The sequence below is a fragment of the Gekko japonicus genome, unplaced genomic scaffold (assembly GCF_001447785.1).
Source record: "Gekko japonicus isolate JY-2015 unplaced genomic scaffold, Gekko_japonicus_V1.1 scaffold1319, whole genome shotgun sequence".
In the NCBI taxonomy this organism is placed as follows: Eukaryota; Metazoa; Chordata; class Lepidosauria; order Squamata; family Gekkonidae; genus Gekko; species Gekko japonicus.
The window spans coordinates 256,172-281,231 of NW_015160251.1; the positions used below are offsets into that span (position 1 = coordinate 256,172).

Consider the following 25,060-nt stretch of genomic DNA (forward strand, 5'->3'; position numbering starts at 1 on the left):
TTGGCCAAAATTGTAGGGGGACTGGAGAATAGACCCCAATAGTTTGTGGGAGCAGCAGTAGCGAGGAGGCACCCACTTGAACGGCGGGCAGGTGATTTATCATGACAATAGTCACTGATTTGCTCCAGTCCCAAATTTACAAATCCCACTGGTAGAAAACACCATCCAAGATTGCCAAAACAATATATTAAACAGTTATAAAGTTGGTGGTGTCACAACAACAACATTAGTGCATACTAGTGAAGCCCATGTAGTCAGTGTGACTTGATAGGAGGCGTCCACATAGTCATAACATCGTCCAAACAGCCTTTGCAAAGACATCTGTTCTAGATACTTAAAAGATGTGTTTCCTTCGACTTCTTCAGTTTGCCGGATGTGTAAGGGGAACTGTAAAGAGATTTACACAAATGCCTAACCTCGAAAACACATATACAAAACAGAATTTTGACTGTTTAAAAAAGCAATATATGTGTTTTCGAGGTTAGGCATTTCTGTAAACCTCTTTACGGTTACACTGATGACATGGACTTATCTACAAAGGAGGAAATATGGTATCTTATGCCTTGTTATAGTTACACAGTACGCACTAATGTTGTTGTTGTGACACCACCAACTTTATAATTGTTTAATATATTGTTTTGGCAATCTTGGATGGTGTTTTCTACCAGTGGGATTTGTATATTTGGGACTTCTGTGACGCTAGTCTATTTCCTTTGGGGGGGGTTTGGATTGATTTGCTTCAGGTCTTGGCTCTGAGCAGTGCTATGCATACTGTCCCAGAGACCCTGGCTGCCTTCACCTTTCCTCCCCGAGTACTACGGTTGCCAAGTCTGGGTTGGGAAACTCCTTGAGATTTGGTGTGGAGTTTGGCGAGGAAGGAGCAGGTCCTCTGCTGGACATAATGCCATAATGCCCGCCCTCCAGAGCAGCCATTTCTTCCAGGGGAACTGATCCCTGTCATCTGGAAGTCAGTTGTAATGCCAGGAGATCCCCAGGCCCCACCTGGAGGTTGGCAACTCCATAGGTAGGCCAGTACTGCAGCCACCAAGAGATACCAGGGCATTTCCCAAGGGGCACAGAGCTCCACAACAGCTGCAAGGACAGCTCATGCGGCATTGCTCACTTACAGCTGGAGCTTCTTAAATGTAAAAATGAAAAGCTGCCAATACGCCTGATGTCTGTTGTCGGTGACCCCGGGTCCAAAACAGTCCAGTGGAGCCTGAGCGGTGGGTGTTGCCTTCTGACACACTTCCGGTTATGTCAGGGTGTGTGGCATATGCAAATGAGTTATGCTAATGAGTTATGCTAATAAGCACCTGCACCTATTTTTCTACGAAAGACAGACAGACAGACAGACAGACAGACAGACAGACAGACAGACAGACAGACAGACAGACAGACAGACAGACAGACAGACAGACAGATAGATAGATAGATAGATGATAGGTAGAAGATAGATAGATAGATAGATAGATAGATAGATAGATAGATAGATAGATAATAATGATGATGATGATGATGATGATGATGATGATGATGATAGATAGATAGATGATAGATAGATGATAGATAGATGATAGATAGATAGATAGATGATAGATAGATAGATGATAGATAGATAGATAGATAGATAGATAGATAGATAGATAGATAGATAGATAGATGATAGACAGACAGACAGACAGACAGACAGACAATGGATTAAGAGATCGAAACATACTTCTTTTTATATCGCCATCATCATCATTATTGTTATAATGTATAGACTGCCCTCCCTCCAAGAGCTCAGGGTGGTGTACAACAGTAAATATATGTTACTAATCGATCAATAATAATGAACTACCAAAACAGCTAAAGCCACAATATAAGTCAAAGTTTGTCCAGATGGTCTTGACCTAGAGGGGGGAGGAAGTAGCGGAGGCCGGGCTCGATGACGAAGCCGCTGCCGTCCTCGGCCCGGGGCCCACTGGGGCTTCTCTGCCTTACAGGTCCTGCAGAACTGGACCAAGCCCCCACCCACCCCCGCAGGGCACGGCTGTCACCAGGCAGAGAGTCCCACCAGGCCGGTGCCGCCGCCAGGACCGAGATACCCTGCTGAGCTCCTTCCTGCCCCCAGACTCCACCCTCCTCCGGCTTCATCCGTCCAGACCTCCAGGCATCTTGCAACCCAGAGTTGGCAACCACAAGGGTCACTGTCCATCTTCAGTGAGAGGAGCAAACAGGGAACAAAGACAACACCGCTCAGGGAGACAAGCGGGGCTTCCAGCTCTGGGTTGGGAAATACCTGGAGATTTGGGGGGTGGGGCCTGAGGCGAGTGAGGTTTGAGGAGGGGAAGGACCGCAGTGAGGTCATAGAGTGCCATGGGATCCTCCCTCCAAAGCAGCCGTCTTCTCCAGGGGGACTGAACTCTGTTGTCCGAAGACCTAGGGCTGCCAGCCCCCAGGTCCCAGCAGGGGTTTCCCCGTTTTGGGGGGCTTTGACGTGGGGCAAACCCCACCCCCAAACAGGAATATCACCACACGACATCTCCGATGTGATGATGTCACTTCGCGCTGGAGACACTCTGGGTTTGGGGAAACTCTACGGTTTCGAAGGCAAAAAACCATAGAGTTTTGCCCCAAAACCCAGAGAGTCATGTGCGACGTTGGCGACATGATGACGCCACTTCCAGGGGACATCATCACATCGCGTGAGATATCCCGCTCAACTCCAGAACGCCCCCCCAAATCCCCCCACCACAACAGGGAACAGTTGTAACCGAGGGAGACCTCCAGCCCCCACCTGCAGGTTGGCAACCCAAGAGACAAGCACACTATAAATCATTAATAATTAAAGATAACGCTTCGTGAGACAAGTGTGCATTCGTGGTCCTAACATCTGGCTGCGGCCAAACGGCTGTCCGCCATCTCGTAATGTGAGCAACTCCATCAGTTTAACATCCTACCTTTGCTTTTTATCAAAAATTCCAGATTTTCTTAATGTTTCTTCTGGAGGGTCCTTCGCCCTGCCCCCCGAGGCCTAAAAAAAGCAAACAACAACGCTGAGCCCTCGCCCGGGGACAAGGTGGCCGAGAGGATGTCGGGGAAGGCCGCAGGGTGGGCTGGGCGGGCCCCAGAAGGCCCTCTGGGCAGGTGGTCCGGTGGTGACGGAGGAGGAGGCCGGTTGGTGAAGCAGAAGGCAAGAGGCAAAGCGGGGGGCAGAGGGAGGCCGGCCAGGAGAAAAAGCCTATGGACACGGCACGGGGGGCGCCTGCCAACATCCCGTGGGCAACTTCAGCGGCAGGACTTTCCAATCTGCCTGGCCCGGCCCCACAGAAGGCAGCCCAAGCCCCACCAGTACGCCATACTGGCGTCTCCTGGCACACACACACACACGACAAACAGCCCTGGGGCTACGAAGTTAGTCTTGCCAACATCCAGGTGGCCCCTGAGATCTCCCGCTATTAGAATGGATCTTCAGCCAACCTTAGGGTTGCCACAGATTCCCCCCCCCCAGTTTGGCAGGGGTCACCTGCATTGGGGGGGGTTCAACCCGCCATCAGCCAGCTGGCCGGCGGGGGAAGCCCCCAACCCCAACCCCCACAGCCACCCCCTCTCTCTTCTCTCTTGGAGATCGGGCGGGTGGGGGCCTTCCCTCTGGCTGCGTGCACTTAAAGAGAGCCCCTTTAAGTGCAGGCAGGCAGTCAGCCGGAAAGGGCCCCGTGCACGGGTGGGCGGGGCCCTCTGGTTGCGGCTCACAGCCGACAGGACTGTCCTCGAGGGGGCGGGGCTTGGAGCCAGGATGTCCCCAACGTGATGTCATCACATTGAGGACACCCCGCCCCCTCCGGGAACGCCCCCCTCCCCAAGGTCCCTCGCTGGGGACAAAGATGGACCTGGCAACCAGTGTTCCCTCTAAGCTGAGTTAGTGTGAGCTAGCTCACCGCTTTTTAGCCTCCGGCTCACACCTTTTTTTATCTCAGCTCAGGAAGGGATGGCTCCAGAGCAAACTGATTTATGCAGTAGCCAAATTGCTCACTCACAACTTTAATGCCAGTAGCTCACAAAGTAGAATTTTTGCTCACAAGACTCCACAGCTTAGAGGAAACATTGCAGTGGCAATCCTAGCCAACCCAGATTAGGTCACCTGGAGCAAACAGCTGCTTTGGATGGTGGGCCCTGTGGTGTTACGCCCTGCTGAGGTCCCTCCCCTCCTCAAACCCCGCCCCCCTCAGTCTCCGCCCCCAAAATCTCCAGGTTTCCCCCAACCTGGAGCTGGGATCCCTGACGGCAGAGCAGGAAGTCCTTTCTTCAAATGTTATTTCTGTATTCATTTAGTACTTAAAATAGAGAGCCTGTATCGAGAGTGGATCGTTTCAGGCTTTGACCTGGACGGCCCAGGCAAGCCTGATCTCGTCAGATCTCGGAAGCTAAGCAGGGCCGACCCCGGCAAGTCCTTGAAAGGGAGACCTCCACGGAATACCAGGGCCAGGAGCCAGAGGCAGGCAATAGCCAGACCCCTCTCTGAAACGTCCAAGCCCCACTGGAGGTCGCCAGAAGTCAGCCATGGATTCCAGGCCCACATACGCACACACAAATACTCACAAAAGAAAGAAAGAAAGAAAGAAAGAAAGAAAGAAAGAAAGAAAGAAAGAAAGAAAGAAAGAAAGAAAGAAAGAAAGAAAGAAAGAAAGAAAGAAAGAAAGAGGATCATTTCAGAGAGGAGCTGTGTTGGACGGCAGTAGAACAGCTACCTCTGAGTCCAGGAGCCCCTTCAAGACCAATTTGAATTTCAGGGTACCCAACAAAAGGAGCTTTCACTCTCAAAAGCTTCTACCCCGAAAACCAGGGCTATTTCTGGGCAGGAACGCACAGGAATGGAGTTCTGGCTGGCTCCCAAGTTGGCCACGCCCAGCAGGAACTCATTAGCATAACAGGCCACACCCAGCAGCAGAAACTCATTCGGATTGGCTACATTAGGGGTGTGTGGCCTAACATGCAAAGGAGTTCCTGCTACAAAAAAAGGCCCTGGGTTTTGACAACAAACAAGGTAAACAGAATAAGGAACAAAAGGTGGGTGTGGCTGGATGACCACACTTCTGGTAACATGGGGGTGCGGCCTAATGTGTTAATGAGCCGTGCTGTCAGGGGTGTGGCCCAATATGCTAACAGGTTCCTGCTGTTGGGTGTGGCCTATTATGCTAATGAGTTCCTGCTGGGCTTTTTCTACAAAAAGAGCCCTGCCGAAAACCTTGCTGATCTTGAAGGTGCTCCTGCAATCGAGCTGTATAAAGAGTCGCGCAGACTGGCTCCCTGGATGGTAAAAAGGGTTGGGAAAGGAAGAGGCAAATGTGCCAGTTCACGTATGGACACTTCTATAATAACCGCATAATAAGCGAGCCAGCACACGTCTGGGGTCAAGTTACGGAGATAAACCGTCCAGGATCCGTCTCTTGCTTCTGTTCCCGGGTTCTTGCAGAGCGGTCCTTCCCCCTGGAGAGGGTCCCGGTCTGACAGTAATTCCAAAAGTTTAATTTCCCCACAGGCTGTGATCTGTTGTTCTAATTACTCCCCCTTGTTCCCTAGAAAGGAAGTGCCCAGTAATTAGCCACAGACTGCCATTCCTGGGTTCACAGACTGCAGCTACGGTGGGCACTGGGAGGCCGGAGCTCTTAAATTTCACAGGCAACTTTCTATAAACAGGCAGGCGAAGAATGCCCCCTGGATGCTTACCCACTGTTGGAGGAAGGGCCGAGTGTGCCCAAGTCAGACGCCATCTGACAGTGCTCTCTTTGCAGGGTTGGCCCAAGGGGACTTGTCGTAGAAATCCGGATTGCAACTTTTGCAGGGTATCCGAAGTCATGCATCCCTGTTTTCGAAAGGTTTTTTAAAAAACGCCTGCCAGCCTAGGATGGACCCCTGGAGCTGCCTGATCCTGCATCAGGAACCCCTGGCCCATCGGGGTCAGTCTTGTCTACTCGGGCTGACGGTGGCTCTCCAGATCTCAGCTCAGGTCTTTCCCATCACCCACTGCCAGATCTTTTAGCTGCAGGTGCCAGGGACTGAACCCAGGACCTTCTGCATTCCAAGCAGATACTCTACCACGTTCCCTCTAAGCTGAGTTAGTCTGAGCCAGCTCACAGTGTTTAAGCCTCCGGCTCACACATTTTCGTCTCGGCTCAGGAAGGAGGGTGAAAAGTACTGGGTTTGCCGCATGGAGGACTCGAACGACGACATACTGTAGCACACGTTTATTGTACTTAACACAGACAAAAACTAGCTCTAACGGCCAACAGGGCCAACTATATACATATCCACCCAGCAACCCCCCACTCCCATTGGAGGGTTTGAATGTCCCGCCAAGGTGGCTATTGGTTAGGGCTGGGGGATCCAGGATCCGAAGTTTCCATTGTTCTAGGATCCAAGCTCTGGCCGGTCCGCGGACCCCTGGTGGCGGTCCACGTACATAACTCCGGGCTCAAGAGCAAACTCATTTATGCAGCAGCCAAATCTCTCGCTCACAACGTTAATGCCAGGAGCTCACAAAGTAAAATTTTTGTTCACAAAACTCCACAGCTTAGAGGGCGCTTTGGCCCCACAGCCCCTCCTTGCTTTGTGCTAACACCTTTGGAGCAACAAGTCTGCTTGCTGTACGCCTGTGTGTGCAGGGTAGTAGCAGAAGAAACATTTTTCTTCATCTAGTGTGTGTTTGGCATCTCCGGACATCAGCAGCCCGGTTACCTTTTGTATGCACCAGGAATTCCACTCCGTTTTGTTGCTCTTGTTCTCGTTGGACTGGCCTCTGCCTGGAAGAGCCCCTGAGGTGATGGGAGCGGCAGACCTGTTTACAGTGCTAACAGAAGGCTCCATGGGTGCTCCATAGGGACGCCAATCTCCAGGTGGGGCCTAGAGATCTCCCATAATAATAATTGATCTCCGGACTACAGACAGCCGTTCCCCTGGAGAAAAGGGCTTCTTCAGATGGTGAACTCTGTGGCACTACCCCCTGCCCGATCCCGCCCTCCCCAGGCACCTCCTCCAAATCTCCAGGATTTTCCCACTCAGAGTTGGCAAGCCCTGTTATGCAGCACCCAGCTAATGCTGCCAGACTGTCTGCTCTTGGAACCATTCGTGGAGGCCAGGGGTCATTTCGTAGAAAAAGAGCTAGGGGAACTCATTAGCATAACTCATTAGCATATGCCACACACCCTGACATCACCGGAGGTGTGTCATAAGGCCACACACCCCGCCCCCAATGGTCCCAGCCGCCGCCGCCGGCCTTGCAACTCCACTGCCGAGCCCCATGAGGGGCCCGGCGGTGGACCTGCAAGGCCTGCGGGAGTGCAAGGAAGCCCCGCGAAGGCCCTCCCTGGCCCCAGGCAGGCAGGGGTGGGGAGAGGCAGGGAGGAAGCAACTTACCCTCCCTCTTCTCCTGCCTCCTCCTGGCTGAATGAGGGCCGGAAGCGGGGTGGCCGGAAGCAGGGGGCGGGGCTTTGTCATGTGCCTCACCCGGGGTAACTGCGATCCCCCATACCTCACCCGGGGGAACTGCGATCCCCTGCAATCCCCCCCGAAATGACCTCTGGTGGAGGCCTGGCTGGAGAGTCTGCACATGACTGCCATGCACGCCTGGCAGGCCCCACTGGACAATTCTGGCCCCGCTGCTGGAGGACCTCCCGAGGGCCCCTGGTATTTTTGGCCACTGTGTGGCACAGAGTGTTGGACTGGAAGGGCCACTGGCCCGATCCAACATGTGGCTTCTCTTATGTCCTTATGTCTGGGGCAGTGTATTCTTGGTGCTTGGGGGGGGGGCAAGAGTGGGAGGGCTTCTGGCCCCACTGGAGGACCTCCTGACAACCCCTGGTTTTTGGCCACTGTGTGGCACTGAGTGTCCACTGGGCTGATCCAACATGGCTTCTCTTATGTTTTTAATGTTTCTGCAATCTGGACAGCCCTCATCACGCACTGAAGCAGAAAGGTTGGGAAGACTTGCCGTGAGCAGACTCATCAGAGGGAAAGTCTCTGGACCCGGCTCTGCCTGCCTGGCCTCTTCGGCAGGACAGGGTTGGCTGAGTCATCCTGAGGCAAATAGGCATGCCAGGAGTTGTGAGGCTGCCTTCCCTCCTACGTCCGGGGACCCTCTTTCATGCAGAAAAGCTCCCACTCGGCAAACCAAGCCACTGGAAAGACTGGTCTCAGCACAATTCTCCTGCCGCAAAACCTGTCTGATTGCGATGATTGGAAAAGCTGCATGTCAGTTCAATCTCCCCTGGTTTCTCCAAAGACTCTCCCGTTCTCTTGGAGCCTGAACTCTCCTTAAACTCTCTAACAGGGCTATTCTATGGAGTCTAAGCCCATTGATTTCACTGGAGTGATTCTGCATAGGACTGCACTATAAAGTTGACTGCCAGGCTCCAAGGAAGAAGCGACTATTTTCCTTGGTTAACCCAGTCTTTCTTGTCAGTGTCCAAAGTGACAGTGACATTTCATGTTTTACACTGAAGACACATTCCTAGGGGCTTCCCACCGTCTCCTTGGCCGGGCTCCTCCAGGCTCTTCATCCTGCCTGCTGTCCCTCAGGCCCTTTCTGCACTCGTATTTTGCCTCCGTCTCTGAGCGCATCCTCGTCTTCCATTCCGCATTCTCTCCTGCTGTCACTTTCACCTGGTTTCAGGGCTTTCTGCATTTAGACCACTTCCAGCACACTGTTGCCCCACAGTTACCAAAACTCCTTTTGCAAAGATCCTTTGTTCTCATTAGCTTTCAGATCGCTAATCCCTTTTAAAGTAGAATTGTTTCTGCAAGTATTTCAGTGTTCCCTCTAAGCTGAGTTAGTGTGAGCTAGCTCACAGTTGTTTAGCCTCCAGCTCACACATTTTTGTCTTCGCTCAGGAAAGAGGGCTCCGGAGCAAACTGATTTATGCAGTAGCCAAATTGCTCGCTCACAACTTTAATGCCAGTAGCTCACAAAAGTAGAGTTTTTGCTCACAAGACTCCACAGCTTAGAGGGAACATTGGTACTGCCCACTGCCCCCCCCTCTGTTCCCACCTCTCTGTCTTCGGGTCGACACTCCCTCCCTGTTCTCTTTTCTCTCCCTCCTTCTCCAGAGACAAAAGAGGATGTGTCCTCCCACTCAGGCAAACTTTTAAAAAGCCGGAGAGAGTGTAAGAAAGAATAATTCAGTATAAAGGACTAGGGGATTCCCTGCTCCCAAATGTGTCAGTCTTGCATGTGTGGGCCGGGATCTCCCCCTCCCTCCCCTTTCTTTTTTGCAGAATCACAGAAGGAGGGAGGGAGGGGTTGGCAGCCAGTTGGCTCAAAAAATGCGGGTTTTGCTTGTAGATGCAGAATGCATACAGAACACACAAATAAATAAATGAGGGGGGGGGGAACCAGTGCAGAGGGAATGCGTGCGGCTGCTTGACTCCTCGGATTCTCCAGAGCCAGCTGTCAGTGCAGAATGGGCCTTAGCCTCCCTCCCTCGCTTACACGCCGGACTGCCGTCTGTGCAGAGCGGGACTCCTTATTCTGGGCAATGAGGCACAGGTGCCCAACCCCCCCTTCTCCTCCTCAGTCGTCTCTCCCTCCTGCCACCTCCCTCCAGAGCGGTGGGCGGGGATCTCACTGACTCTTGCACATGGGACCCTGGCAAGGCAAGATCCAGTTTTGCGGAGGGAGTGGCGCTGTCAATTAGCAGATCCTGGAGGAGACTCTTGGCTCCCTGCCTTAAAGGAGGATAAAGGGGGGCGGGAGAGAGAGAAAGAGAGCTGTCGGCTGAGTTCCACCTTTCATTTTTTTTTCCCCGTTCATGTGTAATATTTGGTGCAGTCGCTGTGCGCTGGAGTCTAGAGGAAATGGAGAATAGAGGCATAGTTTATTTAATTTTATTTATTTATTTGTTTGCTCCATTTCTAAACCGCCCTCTCCCATACGTGGGGCTCAGGGCAGTGTACAACGTTCAAAATACAAGCAATCAGATTTAACTAAGTTTCGTCTAGCGCTAAGTTGGAAGTCAACAGCGCTTTCCGGACGTGATTCAACACACGGCCAGAGCAAAGTAGAATTAAATCACTTTATTAAATGCCATGTGCATTCAGAAGATGTCCTTACTTACAGTCAATTAGGCTGAATAACTGGTGAAGTTCACATTTTTTGTAATCTAATCCAGTTCACTGGCTCATGGTGAAAGGGATCGCGCGTTCCCATCTCCTTGCCGTTTAAAGAGAACAAAGGCCACGGGAAGAGGGCTGTAAAACTCGAATCCTCGCGCCTCTGTGTGCCGGATGCTGTGGGATGCCTAACTAAAGACTTCAAATCCCAGGGACCACTGCTCTTAAAGATATACGGCAGTTCTACTTAACTACAGTTTAAAACGCTGGCTGGGGCAGCACAAATTCAAATACAAATAATCATTTCGATGGCGTCTAAAACCAGACGGTCCTTAAAGGGAGAGTGAATATGGGAAAGAGGCGAAGCTGACTAAACTCTTTGCTGCCCTTCGCCACAGGCCTGGCGGAACATCTCTGCCTTACGGGCCCTGGGCAGAAACCATACAGGGCTCTTTTTGTAGAAAAAGTCCAGCAGGAACTCATTAGCGTAATAGGCCATACCCAACAGCAGAAACTCATTAGCATATCAGGCCACACCCCTGACAGCACAGCCCATTAGCACATTAGGCCACACCCCCGTGTTACCAGAAGTGTGGTCATCCAGCCACACCCGCCTTTTGCTTCTTATTCTGTTTACCTTGCTTGTGGTCAAAACCCAGGGCCTTTTATTGGAGCAGGAACTCCTTTGCATGTTAGGCCACACACCCCTAATGTAGCCAATCCAAATGAGTGTCTGCTGTTGGGTGTGGCCTATTATGCTAATGAGTTCCTGCTAAGCGTGGCCAACTTGGGAGCCAGCCGGAACTCCGTTTCTGTGCGTTCCTGCCCAAAAAGTGCCCTGAATTCTTGCAAATTCCATCAGGTCTTCTTACGTGGGACATGTCTCTGTGTTCGTACCAGAGTTGCCAACCTCCAGGTGGCAGGGCCTGAGGAATTATGACTGCTCTCCAGACTACAGAGATCAGTTCCCCTGGAGGAGACGGCTGCATGAGGAGGTGGACTGTGAGGCACTCTGTTCCCCAATGAAGCCCCTCCCCCTTTCCAAGCCCCTCCCCCCAGGCTCCACCCCCCCCGAATGGCAGTTGTATCACCCAGCCAGATTGGCGTGTTGGACACCCCCTCTCCCAATTGTCTCCAGGGGAGAACCCTGGAGACACCCCATTTTCTCCAGGCGAATGGATCTTTGTAGCTTGGAAATAACTTGTGATTCCAGGAGGTCTCCAGGGCCCACCCGGAGGGTGGCAGCCCTCTCTCACATACCTTATTCCCCACCACCCCCTGCTCTCCTCCATGTACACAGCTCATCCAACGGAGAGAAGATCAACTTGGTTCTGATCCTGTTGGGGTGGGAGGTGGCCGGAGAGGGGCATGCAGGGCTGGCCCAGGGGCTTTTCGTGCCCAGGGGTCAGTGGGTCTGGGCTGCTCCCCCACAGAGCAACCCAAACATCCCTGAAGCTGCTGGCCAAGCAATCAGCCCGGGGGTGGCCAGGTGTGCTGCTCATCATGGCCGGAGAAAGCAGGGGAGGGCATTGCGCCTGAACCCAAAGGGACATCGTTTGCAGGAGGGATTCAAGAGGGTTGCTGTGTTGGTCTGAAGCAACAGAACAAAGTTTGAGTCCAGACTGGGCACCTTTAGGTCCAACAAAGTATCAGCTTTTGGGTGCATGCGGTTAAGGAGCTGCGGTGGCTCAAGTGGGTAAGACGCTGCACTGCAGGCTGTGGAAGGTCAGTAGTTCAGCAGTTCGAGACCCGGGTGCCGCATGACAGAGTGAGCTCCCGTCTCTGGTCCCAGCTCCTGCCAACCTAGCCGTTTGAAAGCAAGAAATTGCAAGTAGATAAATAGGTACCACTTCGGTGGGAAGGTAACAGCGTTCCGTGCAGCTTGGTGTTTAGTCATGCTGGCCACATGACCACGGAAACGTCTTCGGACAGCACTGGCTCTTCGGCTTTGAAACGGAGATGAGCACCGCAACCCTAGACTCGGATTCGACTGGCTTTCGAGCAAGGGAACCTTTACCTTTTTACACGAAAGCTTATACCCAGAATGAAACTCGGTTGCATGTGCACAAAAGCTGATACCCAGAATGAAACTTTGTTGGTCTTAAAGGTTTGCATGCACACCCAGAATGAAACTTTGTTGCATGCGCATAAAAGCTTATACCCAGAATTAAACTTTCTTGCATGCACAGGAAAGCTTATACCCAGAATGAAACTTGGTTGCACGCGGACAAAAGCTGATACCCAAAATTTGTTGGTCTTAAAGGTTTGCATGCGCACCCAGAATGAAACTTTGTTGCATGCACATGAAAGCTTATACCCAGAATTAAACTTTCTTGCATGCACACGAAAGCATAAAACCCAGAATGAAACTTCGATCCATACACAGGAAGGCTTATACCCAGAATGAAACTTTGATGCATGCACACAAAAGCTTATGCTCAGAAAGAAACGTCGTTGCATGCACACGAGAGCTTATACCCAGAATGAAACTTTGTTCGTCTTAAAGGTGTGCATGCACACAAAAAGCGCACAAAAGCTTTTACCCAGAATAAAACTTCATTGGTCTTAATGGCGCCGCTGGACTCAAAGTGGCCCCCTACTCAGTCACCGACAGAGCTGGATGCTACAGGATAGAGTTGCCAACTCTGGGTTGGGAAATTTCTGGAGATTTGGAGGTGGGGCCTGGGGGAGGGGGAGGTCTGGGTTGGGGAGGGACTTCAGCAAGGATGTGGTGAGATTGAGTCCACCCTCCAAAGCAGCCATTTACTCCGGGGGAACTGACCGTTGTCCTCTGGCAATCAGTTGTGATTCCAAGACACAGAGGTCATTTCGGGGGGGAACGCGGGGGAACGCAGTTCCCCCGGGTGACTTGCAGGGGGGCGGGGCACATGACGAAGCCCCGCCCCCTGCTTCCGACCGCCCCGCTTCCAGCCCTCATTCAGCCAGGAGGAGGCAGAAGAAGAGGGAGGGTAAGTTGCTTCCTCCCCGCCTCTCCCCACCCCTGCCTGCCTGGGGCCAGGGAGGGCCTTGGCGGGGCTTCCTCGCACTCCCGCTGGCCTTGCAGGTCCACCGCCGGGCCCCTGATGTCAGGGGGTGTGGCATATGCTAATGAGTTATGCTAATGAGTTCCCCTAGCTCTTTTTCTACGAAATGACCCCTGCCAAGACATCCCCAGGCCCCACCTGGAGCCTGGCAACCCTATGAGTCGAGAACTGTGGGCCTGTCCATTCTGCCGATGTCCACTGAGCCTTCTAGACCGAAGTGCACACGCCTTGTGTGTTGTGGTCCACGCTGCCCAGGGAACGGTTTTATCCCTGTGAATTCTGAGCAAGCGACAACATGATGAATGCCGACAACTGGGCAGGCTGAAGAGCCGCAAATGAAGGCAGCTGATTTCCAGCAGTGCTCACGGCAGCCCAGCGAGGCGGGGAAGGGGGGACACATTAGCCCAGCCAGCTGACATGTTCAATGCCACCTGATGCGCACGTGCGAAACCAATCGGAGCACTGCTCTTGCTGGATGGGGGAAAGATCACCCCTGCAAGTGCAGGGGGCGCCAGACCTGAGAGAAACTGGAATTCTGGGAAGGGTAAATTCTGCTTTTGAACATGTTATCGTCAGGGCTATTTCTGGGCAGGAACACAGTCCTGGGGAGAACACAACCACATATTTGAAAATATAATATGCTGAGGAATTGTAAAGAACACACTGATATTGATATTGGCGTCGATGTGGTAAGCTGCCTCCGAGGATGGAATTGACTCCCGTTCTGTTGCGACTAGGGTTACCAGGTCTTACCTGGCTGCCAGTGTGTGGGGGGGGGGGTCCTCTTTTGCTCTGGGATTCACAGGGCATGTTGCAGGGACACTCTAGTGTTTGAGAAAAACTCTATGGTAACCATAGAGTTTTTCCTCAAACACTTGAGCGCCCCCCCCCCCAGTGTGCCCTGAGCGATGATGTCGCCTCCGGACGGAACTGTTCAGGGTCGGGCAGTGCATTGGGGCCCCTGAAAGTGGGTGAACCCTCACCCCTGTCAGGGGTATGTGTGCAACCCTAATTGTGACTTTGCTACAGAGCTTGCTATGAGGACTTAATCTGTAAGAAGCTACAACTTCCCTTTTAAGAAACTGTTAGCCTTATTGCCGATAGCTCAGAGGCTGGATGATTTTCTGCAGTGCATACATCCTGTGAGTTTAAATGTTTTTACTCAATTAAATGAAATATATATATATATATATATGTATTTAAAATATTTTGGCTGCATGCTGAGAGTTTCTTTTCTGCTGATGAGCTATAAATTTACCCGCTGAAGGGAACCCCAAGGCCCGTTGGACCTGATACTATCACTTCCAGGACGTTGGGAGCGAAACTCTGGTACTTGGACAAAACTCTGTAGTAGATGCCAAATTTACCATAGAGTTTTAGCCCAGATACTAGACTGTCACCCCAGCATCCTGGAAGTGGTAGTGTCACTTAAACGCTGAGACGTGTCCGCCATTAGAGCACCAAATCCGGAAGCCTTCCCGTCAGCATCAACTTGACCTTTCCAGGACAGGGTATTTGCAGGAGGGGTGACAATGCAAGTCCAGGAAATCTGGGTGAAATGAATTTTCTGGCCCTTCTCCAGTCTGGCACCAGGCCTAGTTATGGGGGAGAAACAGTGTCAGCCTACTTGATGACCTTCTCCAAACAGCTGATGGTTCCCTTGAAGCTCCCAGTGGTTTTCAGTATCACTGGCCAGAGTATCCTTCTGAGCCATCTAGCTAGGATGGCTTTAGGAAACTCTGCATCAAGAATATAAGAAGAGCCCTGCTGGATCAGACCAATGAGGCTCCATCCAGTCCTGCATCCTATCTCACACAGTGGCCAACCAATTGTCCCGGAGGTCCAACAACAGGGCCTAGAGGCTGAGGCCTTCCCCTGCTGTTGCCTTCTGGCACGGGGATTCAGAGGTTTGTTCAAAGGCTCCCTTTAGTCACCATGGCCAGTAGCCACTGACAGACCTCTCCTCCATTAATCTGCCTGTGGCCATCACTACATCCTCTGGCATCCTCATTACAGCGTCTTCCCTCCTTTCCTGTGGAATTACATCTCTTGGCTCCTGGTCTATGGAGTGCTACAGGGCTCTACCTCATCTGCCGTGCTTTTCACCATCTACATGAAGCCACTTGGAGAAGACATTCAAGAGATTTGGATTACAGTGCTAGGGTTGCCAATTCCAAGGTGGTGGCTGGAGATCTCCCGCTATTGCAACTGATCTCCAGGCGACAGAAATCTGTTCACCTGGAGAAAATGGCTACCTTGGAAGTTAGACTCTATGGCACTATGCCCCAAACTTCGCCCTTCTGAGTCTTCACCCCCAAAACCTCTGGGTATTTCCAAACCTGGAGCTGGCAACCCCATGCAGCCAGGATCCTTGACTGACATTAGCTGCTACGCTGGCACAAGTGTTCCATGACAGTCATGTGATGCTGTTGTAGGGTCCCTGATGCCTTCAAGATTTCGGCGTGTGGGACAGGACCAGTGTTCCCTCTAAGCTGAGTCGGTGTGAGCTAGCTCACAGTTTTTTAGCCTCCAGCTCACACATTTCTGTCTCCGCTCAAGAAGGATGGCTCCAGAGCAAACTAATTTATGCAGTCGCCAAATGGCTCGCTCACAACTTTAATGCCAGTAGCTCACAAAGTAGAATTTTTGCTCACGAGACTCCACAGCTTAGAGGGAACATTGGACAGGACCCTGCAATTTCAACCAGCATGGAGCTTAAGAGACAGAGTACAGTTGCCCCTCTTAGCAGGCGGACAATGCACAGGAATATGGTGACAACTTGTCACGGCTCTGAGGACTATGATAAAAGCAAAGGTCTATCAGGACACGTTAAAGACATTGGCAGCAACTCTGTCATAGGGGGGGAAATGTGGAGGCACAGCAGGCTGACAGGTTTTATTGATTTTAATCAGTTTTTAAATATGTAAACCATTTACATGCCATTAAGGGTAGCCCAGGCTAGTGTGATCTCATCAGATCGCAGAAGCTACGCAGGATGGGAGGCCACCCAAGGACCTTGTCCAGGGCACTGTGCAAAGGCAGGCGACAGTGAGCTAGCTCTGTTCATCTCTTGCCTTGAAAATCCTACAGTGGCTGTAAGTACTTGTAAAGGTAAAGGTGAAGGTTCCCTTGCTCGAAAGCCAGTCGAGTCCAACTCTAGGGTTGCGGTGCTCATCTCTGCTTCCAAGCTGAAGAGCCAGCGCTGTCCGAAGACGTTTCCGTGGTCATGTGGCCAGCATGACTAAACACCAAGGCACACGGAACACTGTTACCTTCCCACTGAAGTGGTTCCTATTTATCTACTTGCAATTTCTTGCTTTCGAACTGCTAGGTTGGCAGTACTTGACTAAGTACTAAGTACTTGACAGCCCCCTAAAAATGGGGAGTAGGTCAAAATGAAGATATGCCACCTGAAGCCACTGTGGTTGGTGGGACTGGATGAACCCCAATACAGCTGCTCTTCCCATACAGTTGTTCTTCCTTTGACCTGGAAAAGTATTAAAAGGGTGGAGAGGACGCAGCATAATTGCACAGTGTGAAAAAGATGCTGATTGCGCAGAAAAACTGGAGTGTGAATGTCCAAAAGGTGAGTTTAAAGAGTGTGACTGGCTGATTTCTGACCGTGAAAGTGAGGTGACAATACGATCAAGCGGATAAGTGTTTTTTTTCCCCTTCACAAACACATTTCCCCCCTTTTCTTTCTTTCATAGTTGCAGAGCCGTAGGATCTGATCAACACAGCATGTCTGCTGAAGATATCTCATAGACATATCTTCCATTTGTCATTAAAGATGGGCCCACGATTGACCTGAGGAGACTGATGGGGGGCCCTGTGGAACGTCTGGTCTAACATAGCAGGTAAGAGGAACATCTGTGAGGCTGCTGAACTAGTCTTTGCAGGGCTCTTTTTGTAGAAAAAGCCCAGCAGGAACTCATTAGCATAATAGGCCACACCCCTGACAGCGCAGCTCATTAGCATATTAGGCCGCACCCCCATGTTACCAGAAGTGTGGTCATCCAGCCACACCCACCGTTCCCTTCTTATTCTGTTTACCTTGTTTGTTGTCCAAACCCAGGGCCTTTTTTTGTAGCAGGAACTCCTTTGCATGTTAGGCCACACACGCCTACTGTAGCCAATCCTAATGAGTTTCTGCTGTTGGGTGTGGCCTATTATGCTAATGAGTTCCTGCTGGGTGTGGCCAGCTTGGGAGCCAGCCGGAACTCCGTTCCTGTGCGTTCCTGCCCAGAAATAGCCCTGAGTCTTTGAAATGTGTCTGACTGCAATGATAGAAGTGGAAGAACATTGTGGCTACCCAGCTGATATGAGCAGGCCTTCCTGCATCTAAAACAGATCTGACAGGTGCCCATTAAAAAACCAACCGCTTGAGCAGGCACTCAAAGGAATGGAGAATGCACAACCATCCTGAGTCATTCTGAGTCAACAGTCCTGGCCGAATAAATCAAATTCTGCTTGCTCACTAATCCCATGACAACAGGGCAGTGCCCTCTTAAGCAAAGCTGCCTTATAAGGGCAGGGCCGTGGCTCAGTGGAAGAGCCTCTGCTTCGTGTGCAGAAGGTCCCAGGTTCAGTCCCTGTTACCTCCAGTTGAAAGGACCAGGCAGTAGGGAGAAGAGAAAGACCTTTCAGTGCCTGAGACCTTAGAGAGCCGCTGTCTGAGCAGATAATGCTGACCCTGATGGACTGATAGTCTGAGTAGAAGGCAGCCTCATGTGTGTATTCCCCCCCCCCCACCGGCGGCTTCCTCTGGTGGACTCTTTCATAGCATTTGGGTCTCGTCCACTTTCCATGCTCTGCTCTAAGATCTCCACACTCAAGGAGGTGGCGTGACCAGCAGAAACTGGAATAAAACACTGAGGCGATCTTGAAAATGGAACTCTTTTTCAGACGTTTCCAGCATCGTTTTGTTTATCACTCTAGACAGGGCTGCCAACTCCAAGGCTGGGGAATCCCTGGAACTTTGGGAGCTGAGCTTGGGGAGGGAGGCCCCTCCTAAATTGCCGACCTTTACACAGGACTCTGCAGGGCCCACTCTCTTGCTGTAAGCGCTCCAAGATGGGTCAGTGTGGTCGGCTGGGGGCTGAGCTCGCGGGAAGCGGGCTGGTCCAAGGCCCCTGATGAGTTTGCGGCAAGAGGGAGTTTTCCAAGCAGGGGTTTCCAGAGTCAGCCTCTTAGACAGGGGGCCGCACTGGTTCTCAAAATGCCAGGAGCCTCCGTGAAAAGAACCCCCGTGTGGGGCTGGGCTGAGTTCTGCAGTGGGTCAGGGGCCCAGGGGAACGTAGGTAGCAGTCCCCAGGGTCCAGCAGTGCAGACTTGTTGGGAACCCTGCTTCCTGCTCTCCGGAGTTCTCGACAAGAAATGCCTTTCCGAGCCTCATGAAGGGGAGAGAGGCTTGTTCGATACATGAAGTCACCCCTCCAACCCCACGCCCTCATTCCATTCTCCGTTGGTGCTCTGGGCAAGACACACCAGCAGGATCCCAACTTCCTTTGCCTGGCCCTGGCTCGACGTCCCCGGAGCTCCCCTGCCGTCTGCTGGCAGTGACTGGGGTCAGCAGCCGGGATTTCAAGTCTGTCCTGCAAGCCCCAGCTGCCCAGAGCTTGTGTGGAATGCCCAGCAGCCGGCTTCATTCGCTGAGCAGCAAAAGTGGTCCCTCCATGGCAGTACTGGATCGTGGTAAAGGAAGCTGTGGTCGCCACACTTATATTTGACTGTTCTCCCAAAGCAGGTGACAATAATCAGAGCACCACATAGCAGAGTAAATACTACAGAACTCGGTGCTCAGCCAAGTGATCTGAGGGCTTGATTTCTGCACTGGAAAAAACAATGTTGAAAACCACATAAACCTGCAGTTTCCTTGGCTGCTCTCCCACAACCAAGATTGCAGTTCCTCCCCAACCCCAGCTACTGCCTTCCTTCCTTCCTTCCTTCCTTCCTTCCTTCCTTCCTTCCTTCCTTCCTGCCTGCCTGCCTGCCTGCCTGCCTGCCTGCCTGCCTGCCTGCCTGCCTGCCTGCCTGCCTGCCTGCCTGCCTGCCTGCCTGCCTGCCTGCCTGCCTGCCTGCCTGCCTGCCTGCCTGCCTGCCTGCCTGCCTGCCTGCCTGCCTGCCTGCCTGCGTAGTACCATAATGTGTCTAGCTATGGGCTGACACTACTAGGAGCAAAGGACGCCCTCTAGGGTGAGGGCAGAGTTCCCTGTATTGTTCACAGAATACAATCTCCAAGCCAAACGCAGCAACACTATAAAGCACCAGCAGATAGTGAAATTATTTGTTTTCATGCATATATTTTTAAATGTCTCCCTAATATTTGCAATTTTCATTTTCCTTCTTGTTTGGGACAAAATTTTAAAATCTTTTTTTTTTTTAAGCATTAAATTATATATGAACAGCTAGACTCAAGGACCAGTCATTTTGACTCTTGCACACTCCTAGCCCAGAAATCTTATCGGTCCCTGAGGTGTTACTGAACTCGAATTTAGCTGTCCCGCTGCAGACCAATCCAGCTGCCCTCTGAAATAATTTTATATGTGTTTCTTTTGCAGAGCGGAAGCCCCTGTTTATGCTTGCATGTGAGAAGCGGATGTAAAACAGCCCCGCTCCGGAGGAAACATTCGCCCAGAGACACTGAAAATGACTGAGAATCTGTAGCCCAGAGAATTGTGTACCTACTTTAGACGTTGAATCACTGTTTCAATCATTTTATTCATGACTCGTATGAACAATGCAGGGGAGTAAGAAGCACACAGACGGACAAAGTGACTCCTCCAGTATTGGAAGCCTCCTGGATGAGACAGACAAAGAGGTCTGCAGCCTCACAGACCGGGCTTTCAAAAGTCTCTGCCTGGACGAACTGGAAACGTCCTACGCCGAGGCAGGTCCGGTTGCTTCGCCCCGCATTCAGCATCCGTTCTCCAGCAAATACTTCCAAGGGCCCCGGAACCACGCCCTCAAGAAAAACATTGCTTCTAACAAGCTGTTGCCCCAAACTGAAGAACATTCGACATTCCAGCAGTTGCTAAAGGACACTCCAAAAGAGAAAAGGGCTTTGACAAGCAGTATCCCGAACATCAGGAGGAAGCTGGGCTTGCCGGTGCCCAATTTGCACCATTATAAACATACCTCAAAAGTGTCTTCTCTGATAAAGACCTTTGATAAGGCTGAGAACCAGGACGCACCAGCCACAGCGGCCCACCCAGTTAAGAACCATTTGCCAAAATGTCCATCCATTTGTGGAGCCGACATGGCCTTTTGGGGGGGCAAAACGATTCTGAACATCCCGAAAGAACTCTCCGAATTTTCAGGGGCATGCCAAAACGTGGGAGGTGTGCAAGCCAGGCATGATACGCACAAGAGATGCCACAACCCGATGGATCTGTTCGGTCAAGGCCCGCCTCGTTACTATTCTGTCCCGGCTGTCGCTTCCAACCTACCACAGTCCAGAATCTCTGCATCCTCTAAAAAGACAGTGAAAAAGAGGATAGGGAAGGCAAAAGAGACAGCCGAGAGGGGCAATTTTCTCCACAGCGAGAACAGTGCTTTCGAATCCTGGAATGCACATCATAAAAAGCTGGGTGGGATGAGGGGATCTACTGAACTGATGCCTCCCGAAGCAAATCTTGCGTACTTGGAAGAAACGCCTTGCTTCAGAGAGCCCTGTACGCCCGACGGTCAGCTGTCTCCCCTAGAGACTGCCGATTCTGTCGTTCTAGAGGAGGACGTCTCCTCAGATGCGTTTCCACAAAACCCTCAACCCAGAAGCCCCCTTTCTCCAGCCTCTCTGTGCCAGAGCCCTTCTCTCCCACTCTCTGCCGCCAGAGACCCTCTCATCTTCATACCACCTTCTTCTGGCCTCGCAGTGTCTGAGGGCGGGATCCCAACCCCACCGCCCCTCCCGTCCAACATCCCTTTCCCACGAGCGCTGAGCCCCCAGGCGGCTGCTTCCCCAGCACCAACGCCCAAGGCTCCCATTCCACTCCCCGGCATGCCTCGGGGGCCTCTTTTGCCCAAAGCCAATCCCCACAGTGCCGACGCACATGTGCCACGTGTCACTTTGCATCCAGAGAAGACAACCCGTTTGGAACGTGATCCGGAACTGGGGAAGGCCGGCCCGCCCTGGAGGAGACAGAAGGCAGTCCGCAGGGGAATGGAGGTGGGAGCAGACTTGGCAGGCGAAGGGCTCGAAATGAAAGATCCCGCGCGAGGGAACTCCTCAGGCGCCACTGCCTTCGCTGACATGGCCGCTCCTGATTCCCACGTCACCGTGCCCGATGCCTCCAGTCCATCCTTCAGCATCACACAACTCCTAACGCCACTCATCCCGCCCAAGCGGGAGAAAGAACCCTCCGAAAGCCCCTTGTTGGTGGCAACGCCTCCCCTCTCTGAGGCTGAAGCAGCCCAAGAACTTCAGGAGAGAACACTCCATGGTCCTCAGGACAATTATAAGTCTAAAGCGTCGAGCTTGTTGTTCAACCTGAAGGACATCCGAAAACGTGTCAAAAGCACTTATAGTCCCTCTCCTCTCCTGAGGGCCTTTGAAGACAAAAAGAAGATCAAGGAACCAGGCAGCCTAAAAGCAAGTGTGAGAATTCTGCTGGAAGGAAGCAGTTCCAAAGCGGCAGAGAATGATGAGGCCGGGAAAACGTGCAGCACCCAGGAAAAGACGAGGACCACCCACTTCAAGGGGCCTCTCCAGGGCAATCGCCGGACTTTGAGCTCACCACCGTCAAAGGCAGGCAGCTCAGGTGATCAAAAGAGAAACCCTTTACAGCAGGAGGATTCCATGGATTTTGAGGATGGTGAGTCGGTCTCAGCGGATGAGTTCCACCCAAAGGGTCACAGCCCACGTCAGTGTCCTCCTTTGTCCCAATCTGAGCAGGACACGTACCTGCAAAACGTCAGCTCATGGGATCCCAAAAACAGGAAGGGTGCAGGCGTGGGACCCCGTGAGTCCCCCAACTTCTTTTTTGCAGCTGAAGAAAACATGCATGGCAGCGAAAACCAGGCCTGCCCGGACAGTGGGACTGAGCAGAAGGACAAAAGGAGCACGAGCTCTTCTGAGCAGTCCTTCGTCTCCATCGTAGACCAGCCACCTCACGAGGAGTCCTACTCTCTGATGCAGCTCTTTCAGAAAGCGTGCCTTCAGGAGAGCCAGAGGAACATGGACAAGGGGAGCGTAGAGGAGAAGCCCAGCGACAAAGAAGGAGGGGAGTCCGGCAGGCTGGAGGAGGCCTCGCACGGCCACAGCCTCAGCAACTACGACTCGAGCACAGATGGAAAGAGCGGCAGGGAAGTGGAGCAGAGGGAGGAGGAGGAGGAGGAGGAAGAGGAGGAGATGCTGCAAGAACGACTGCGGGGAGAGAGGAGAGAAGGCAGAGGGCAGAGGCTGGATTTGGCTTCCGAAGAGCCGCTGACACCCACTCCGTCCAGTTCTTTCAAGCCCAATTTGTTCAAGATCAAAGACAACACATTCAAGTCACCCCCGGTGATAAAAGCCGTCAAACTGCCTTTGTTCAGGTCCTTGTCCTGCGACGGTGCCATCGCAGGTGGTTACAGGGAGAGCGAAAAGCAGGCCTGCGGGCCGTTTCGAACCACTCCGGTGATTCAAGAGACGGATTGGCCTTTATCAAGGAACCGAAGGCAGCAGAGGACATGGAGGGCAGCAGCGGAAACGGATAGGGAAGGAGACGAGTCGGGATATCGTCCGGCACGAGCGGGCGGTCAAAGGGCAGGAAAAGGCAAACTGGCCACAGACTCCACTGTCCAAAAAGAGCCAAGGAGCTTTTATGAACAGCAGCCGGTGGAAGATGACGAAGGAGCGGCTGTTGCCCAAGGGACAGTACAAAACGAGGATAAAGACCGCGAGGAACGACTGATCAGGGACAAAGAAAAAGCCAGAGCCAGGAAACTGAGGCCGAGTTCCACCAGTCAGTTACATCTCGAAGGTGACCTAGTACAAAATGAGGCAAGGGAGAAGGCAAATTATTATAAGCATAGTCTCTCGTCCAAACGCAGAAGTGGCTCTTGCGAGAAAAAAGTGATCACTCGGGAGTCAAGATCTCCCACGGCCTCAGAGACGCAGGCCTATTCTCCCGCTTTCAGCGATGCTTTCGGAGACGCTCTGTGCACCCCTAGCGTAGCAAGCTCCACTGTGCCAAGTCCAAGATCAGACAGCACAATGCAATCTGCCTTCACAAGTCCCTTGTCAGACGCAGCTGCAACCTGCAGCACAGCGCAGGCTGAGAAAGCAGCGGCTGCCTCTTCGCTGCACAGGGGTACGTACGGCGAAGATAACCCTTCCGTGGCAGAGACATCTGGGCCAATGCAGGCAAGTCAGCTCTCCGGACACACCAATGGCTCTTCTGTGACAAATGAGAGGCCTCGGCTGATGAGGCAAATGGTGAAGACGGCAGCCAAGCCCCCTGCTGTTCCACCCAAAACGGAAAAGGCATTACGGCGGGCAAAGAAACTGGCAAGCAGAAGGAAAAAGGTAGAAACACAGCAGAAAAAGTCCACGGCTGAATCTGTACTGCCCTGCGAAGATATCACACCCTTTCCAACGCACCTTAGCTCACCTGTGACGCCTTCCAAATCTCACCAGCTGACGTTGCCACCCATCCCCTCAAGTCCCACGCCTTCTTCTCCTGCAACTCAGCGTAAACTCCTCCAGGATCCCGACTCTGGAGAATATTTCATGGTGGATCTGCCCACCCAATTCAAGACTTTGTATGATCCAGAAAGCGGCAGGTACATTCAAGTCTCGCTTCCGTCTTCCAAAAGGGACTTGTCCCAAACGCTGTCTTCAGAGGTTCCCGCTCCTCCTTATGTCCTGTGCCCCAGTGATCTCCCCGCCAGAGTTTCATCTGTTCCCGTCCGGGCCTCTCCTTCTCAGTTTTCTGAACCCGCTTCATTTGTGGGAGGAGCCTTTTCGGAATCAGCTCCCGATTGGCAGCAAGATGGCTGCTATCCAGAGTCCCTGAACAATCACCTCTACCTGGAGTCTGCTGTATCGGAGGATCACACGCAAGAGGCTGACGGGCCACCCTTTAACTTTGAAAGGGACGACAAGACTGACATTATTTCACTCGGTGCCATTGAAGATTTTGCCGTTGAAGGGATCTCGTGAGGACTACTGCCGTTCTTTTAGAAAGGCAGACACCCACCTTCACAAAACACCTGCGTTAATATCAGTCAATACTTAAAAACAGGGCTTTTTTTTGTAGAAAAAGCCCAGCAGGAACTCATTAGCATATTAGGCCACACCCTGACAGCACAGCTCATTCGCATACTAGGCCACACCCCCATGTTACCAGAAGCGTGGTCATCCAGCCACACCTACCTTTCGCTTCTTATTCTCTTTATCTTGTTTGTTGTCAAAACCCAGGGCTTTTTGCATGTTAGGCCACACACCCCTAATTGTAGCCAGTCCTAATGAGTTCCTGCTGTTGGGTGTGGCCTGTTATGCTAATGAGTTCCTGCTGGGCGTGGCCAACTCGGGAGCCAGCCGGAACTCCGTTCCTGTGCGTTCCTGCCCAAAAAGAGCCCCGCTTAAAAAGGATGGATCTGAGCGTGATTTATGTTAGAAGGAAAACTGAGCTGCTGCTTTTAGTGACATTTGCTGATGGAACAAATGAAAAATCCAGGGAGAATATGGACAATATGAAGGTCTCTTTGTTGGTGATGGCGTGACTGTGGATTGCGTGGTAGCGAGGCAGATCACTTGTGGTGGTGGGGGGGAACCATCAGGTGAGGACTTTAGCTTGGCAGAGCATTTACAGTTGGAAGGTGAGTGGCGACGAAGATCGAGAATGCGAATCTCAAAACCCGAATTTGTTAGTAACCACAGCTGGTGCCTTAGAGGGCTCAATCCAGAAACACATTGGCTTGGGTAGGCAAGAGCCCTGTCTACTGGC

General features: G+C 52.1%; 1 protein-coding gene across 1 annotated transcript in view; it reads left to right on the forward strand.

Annotated features, from left to right (window-relative positions):
* LOC107113021 (chromosome unknown open reading frame, human C10orf71) overlaps positions 1 to 24,412 on the forward strand; it is a 31,899-nt gene extending 7,487 nt beyond the window's left edge. The window contains exons 2-3 of the mRNA XM_015414242.1: positions 16,844 to 16,990; positions 19,694 to 24,412. Coding sequence (XP_015269728.1) covers positions 19,873 to 24,273 — 4,401 coding nt within the window. The 5' untranslated portion in view covers positions 16,844 to 16,990; positions 19,694 to 19,872 and the 3' untranslated portion in view covers positions 24,274 to 24,412. The remainder of the gene's footprint in view (positions 1 to 16,843; positions 16,991 to 19,693) is intronic.
* Positions 24,413 to 25,060: the final 648 nt, after the last annotated feature.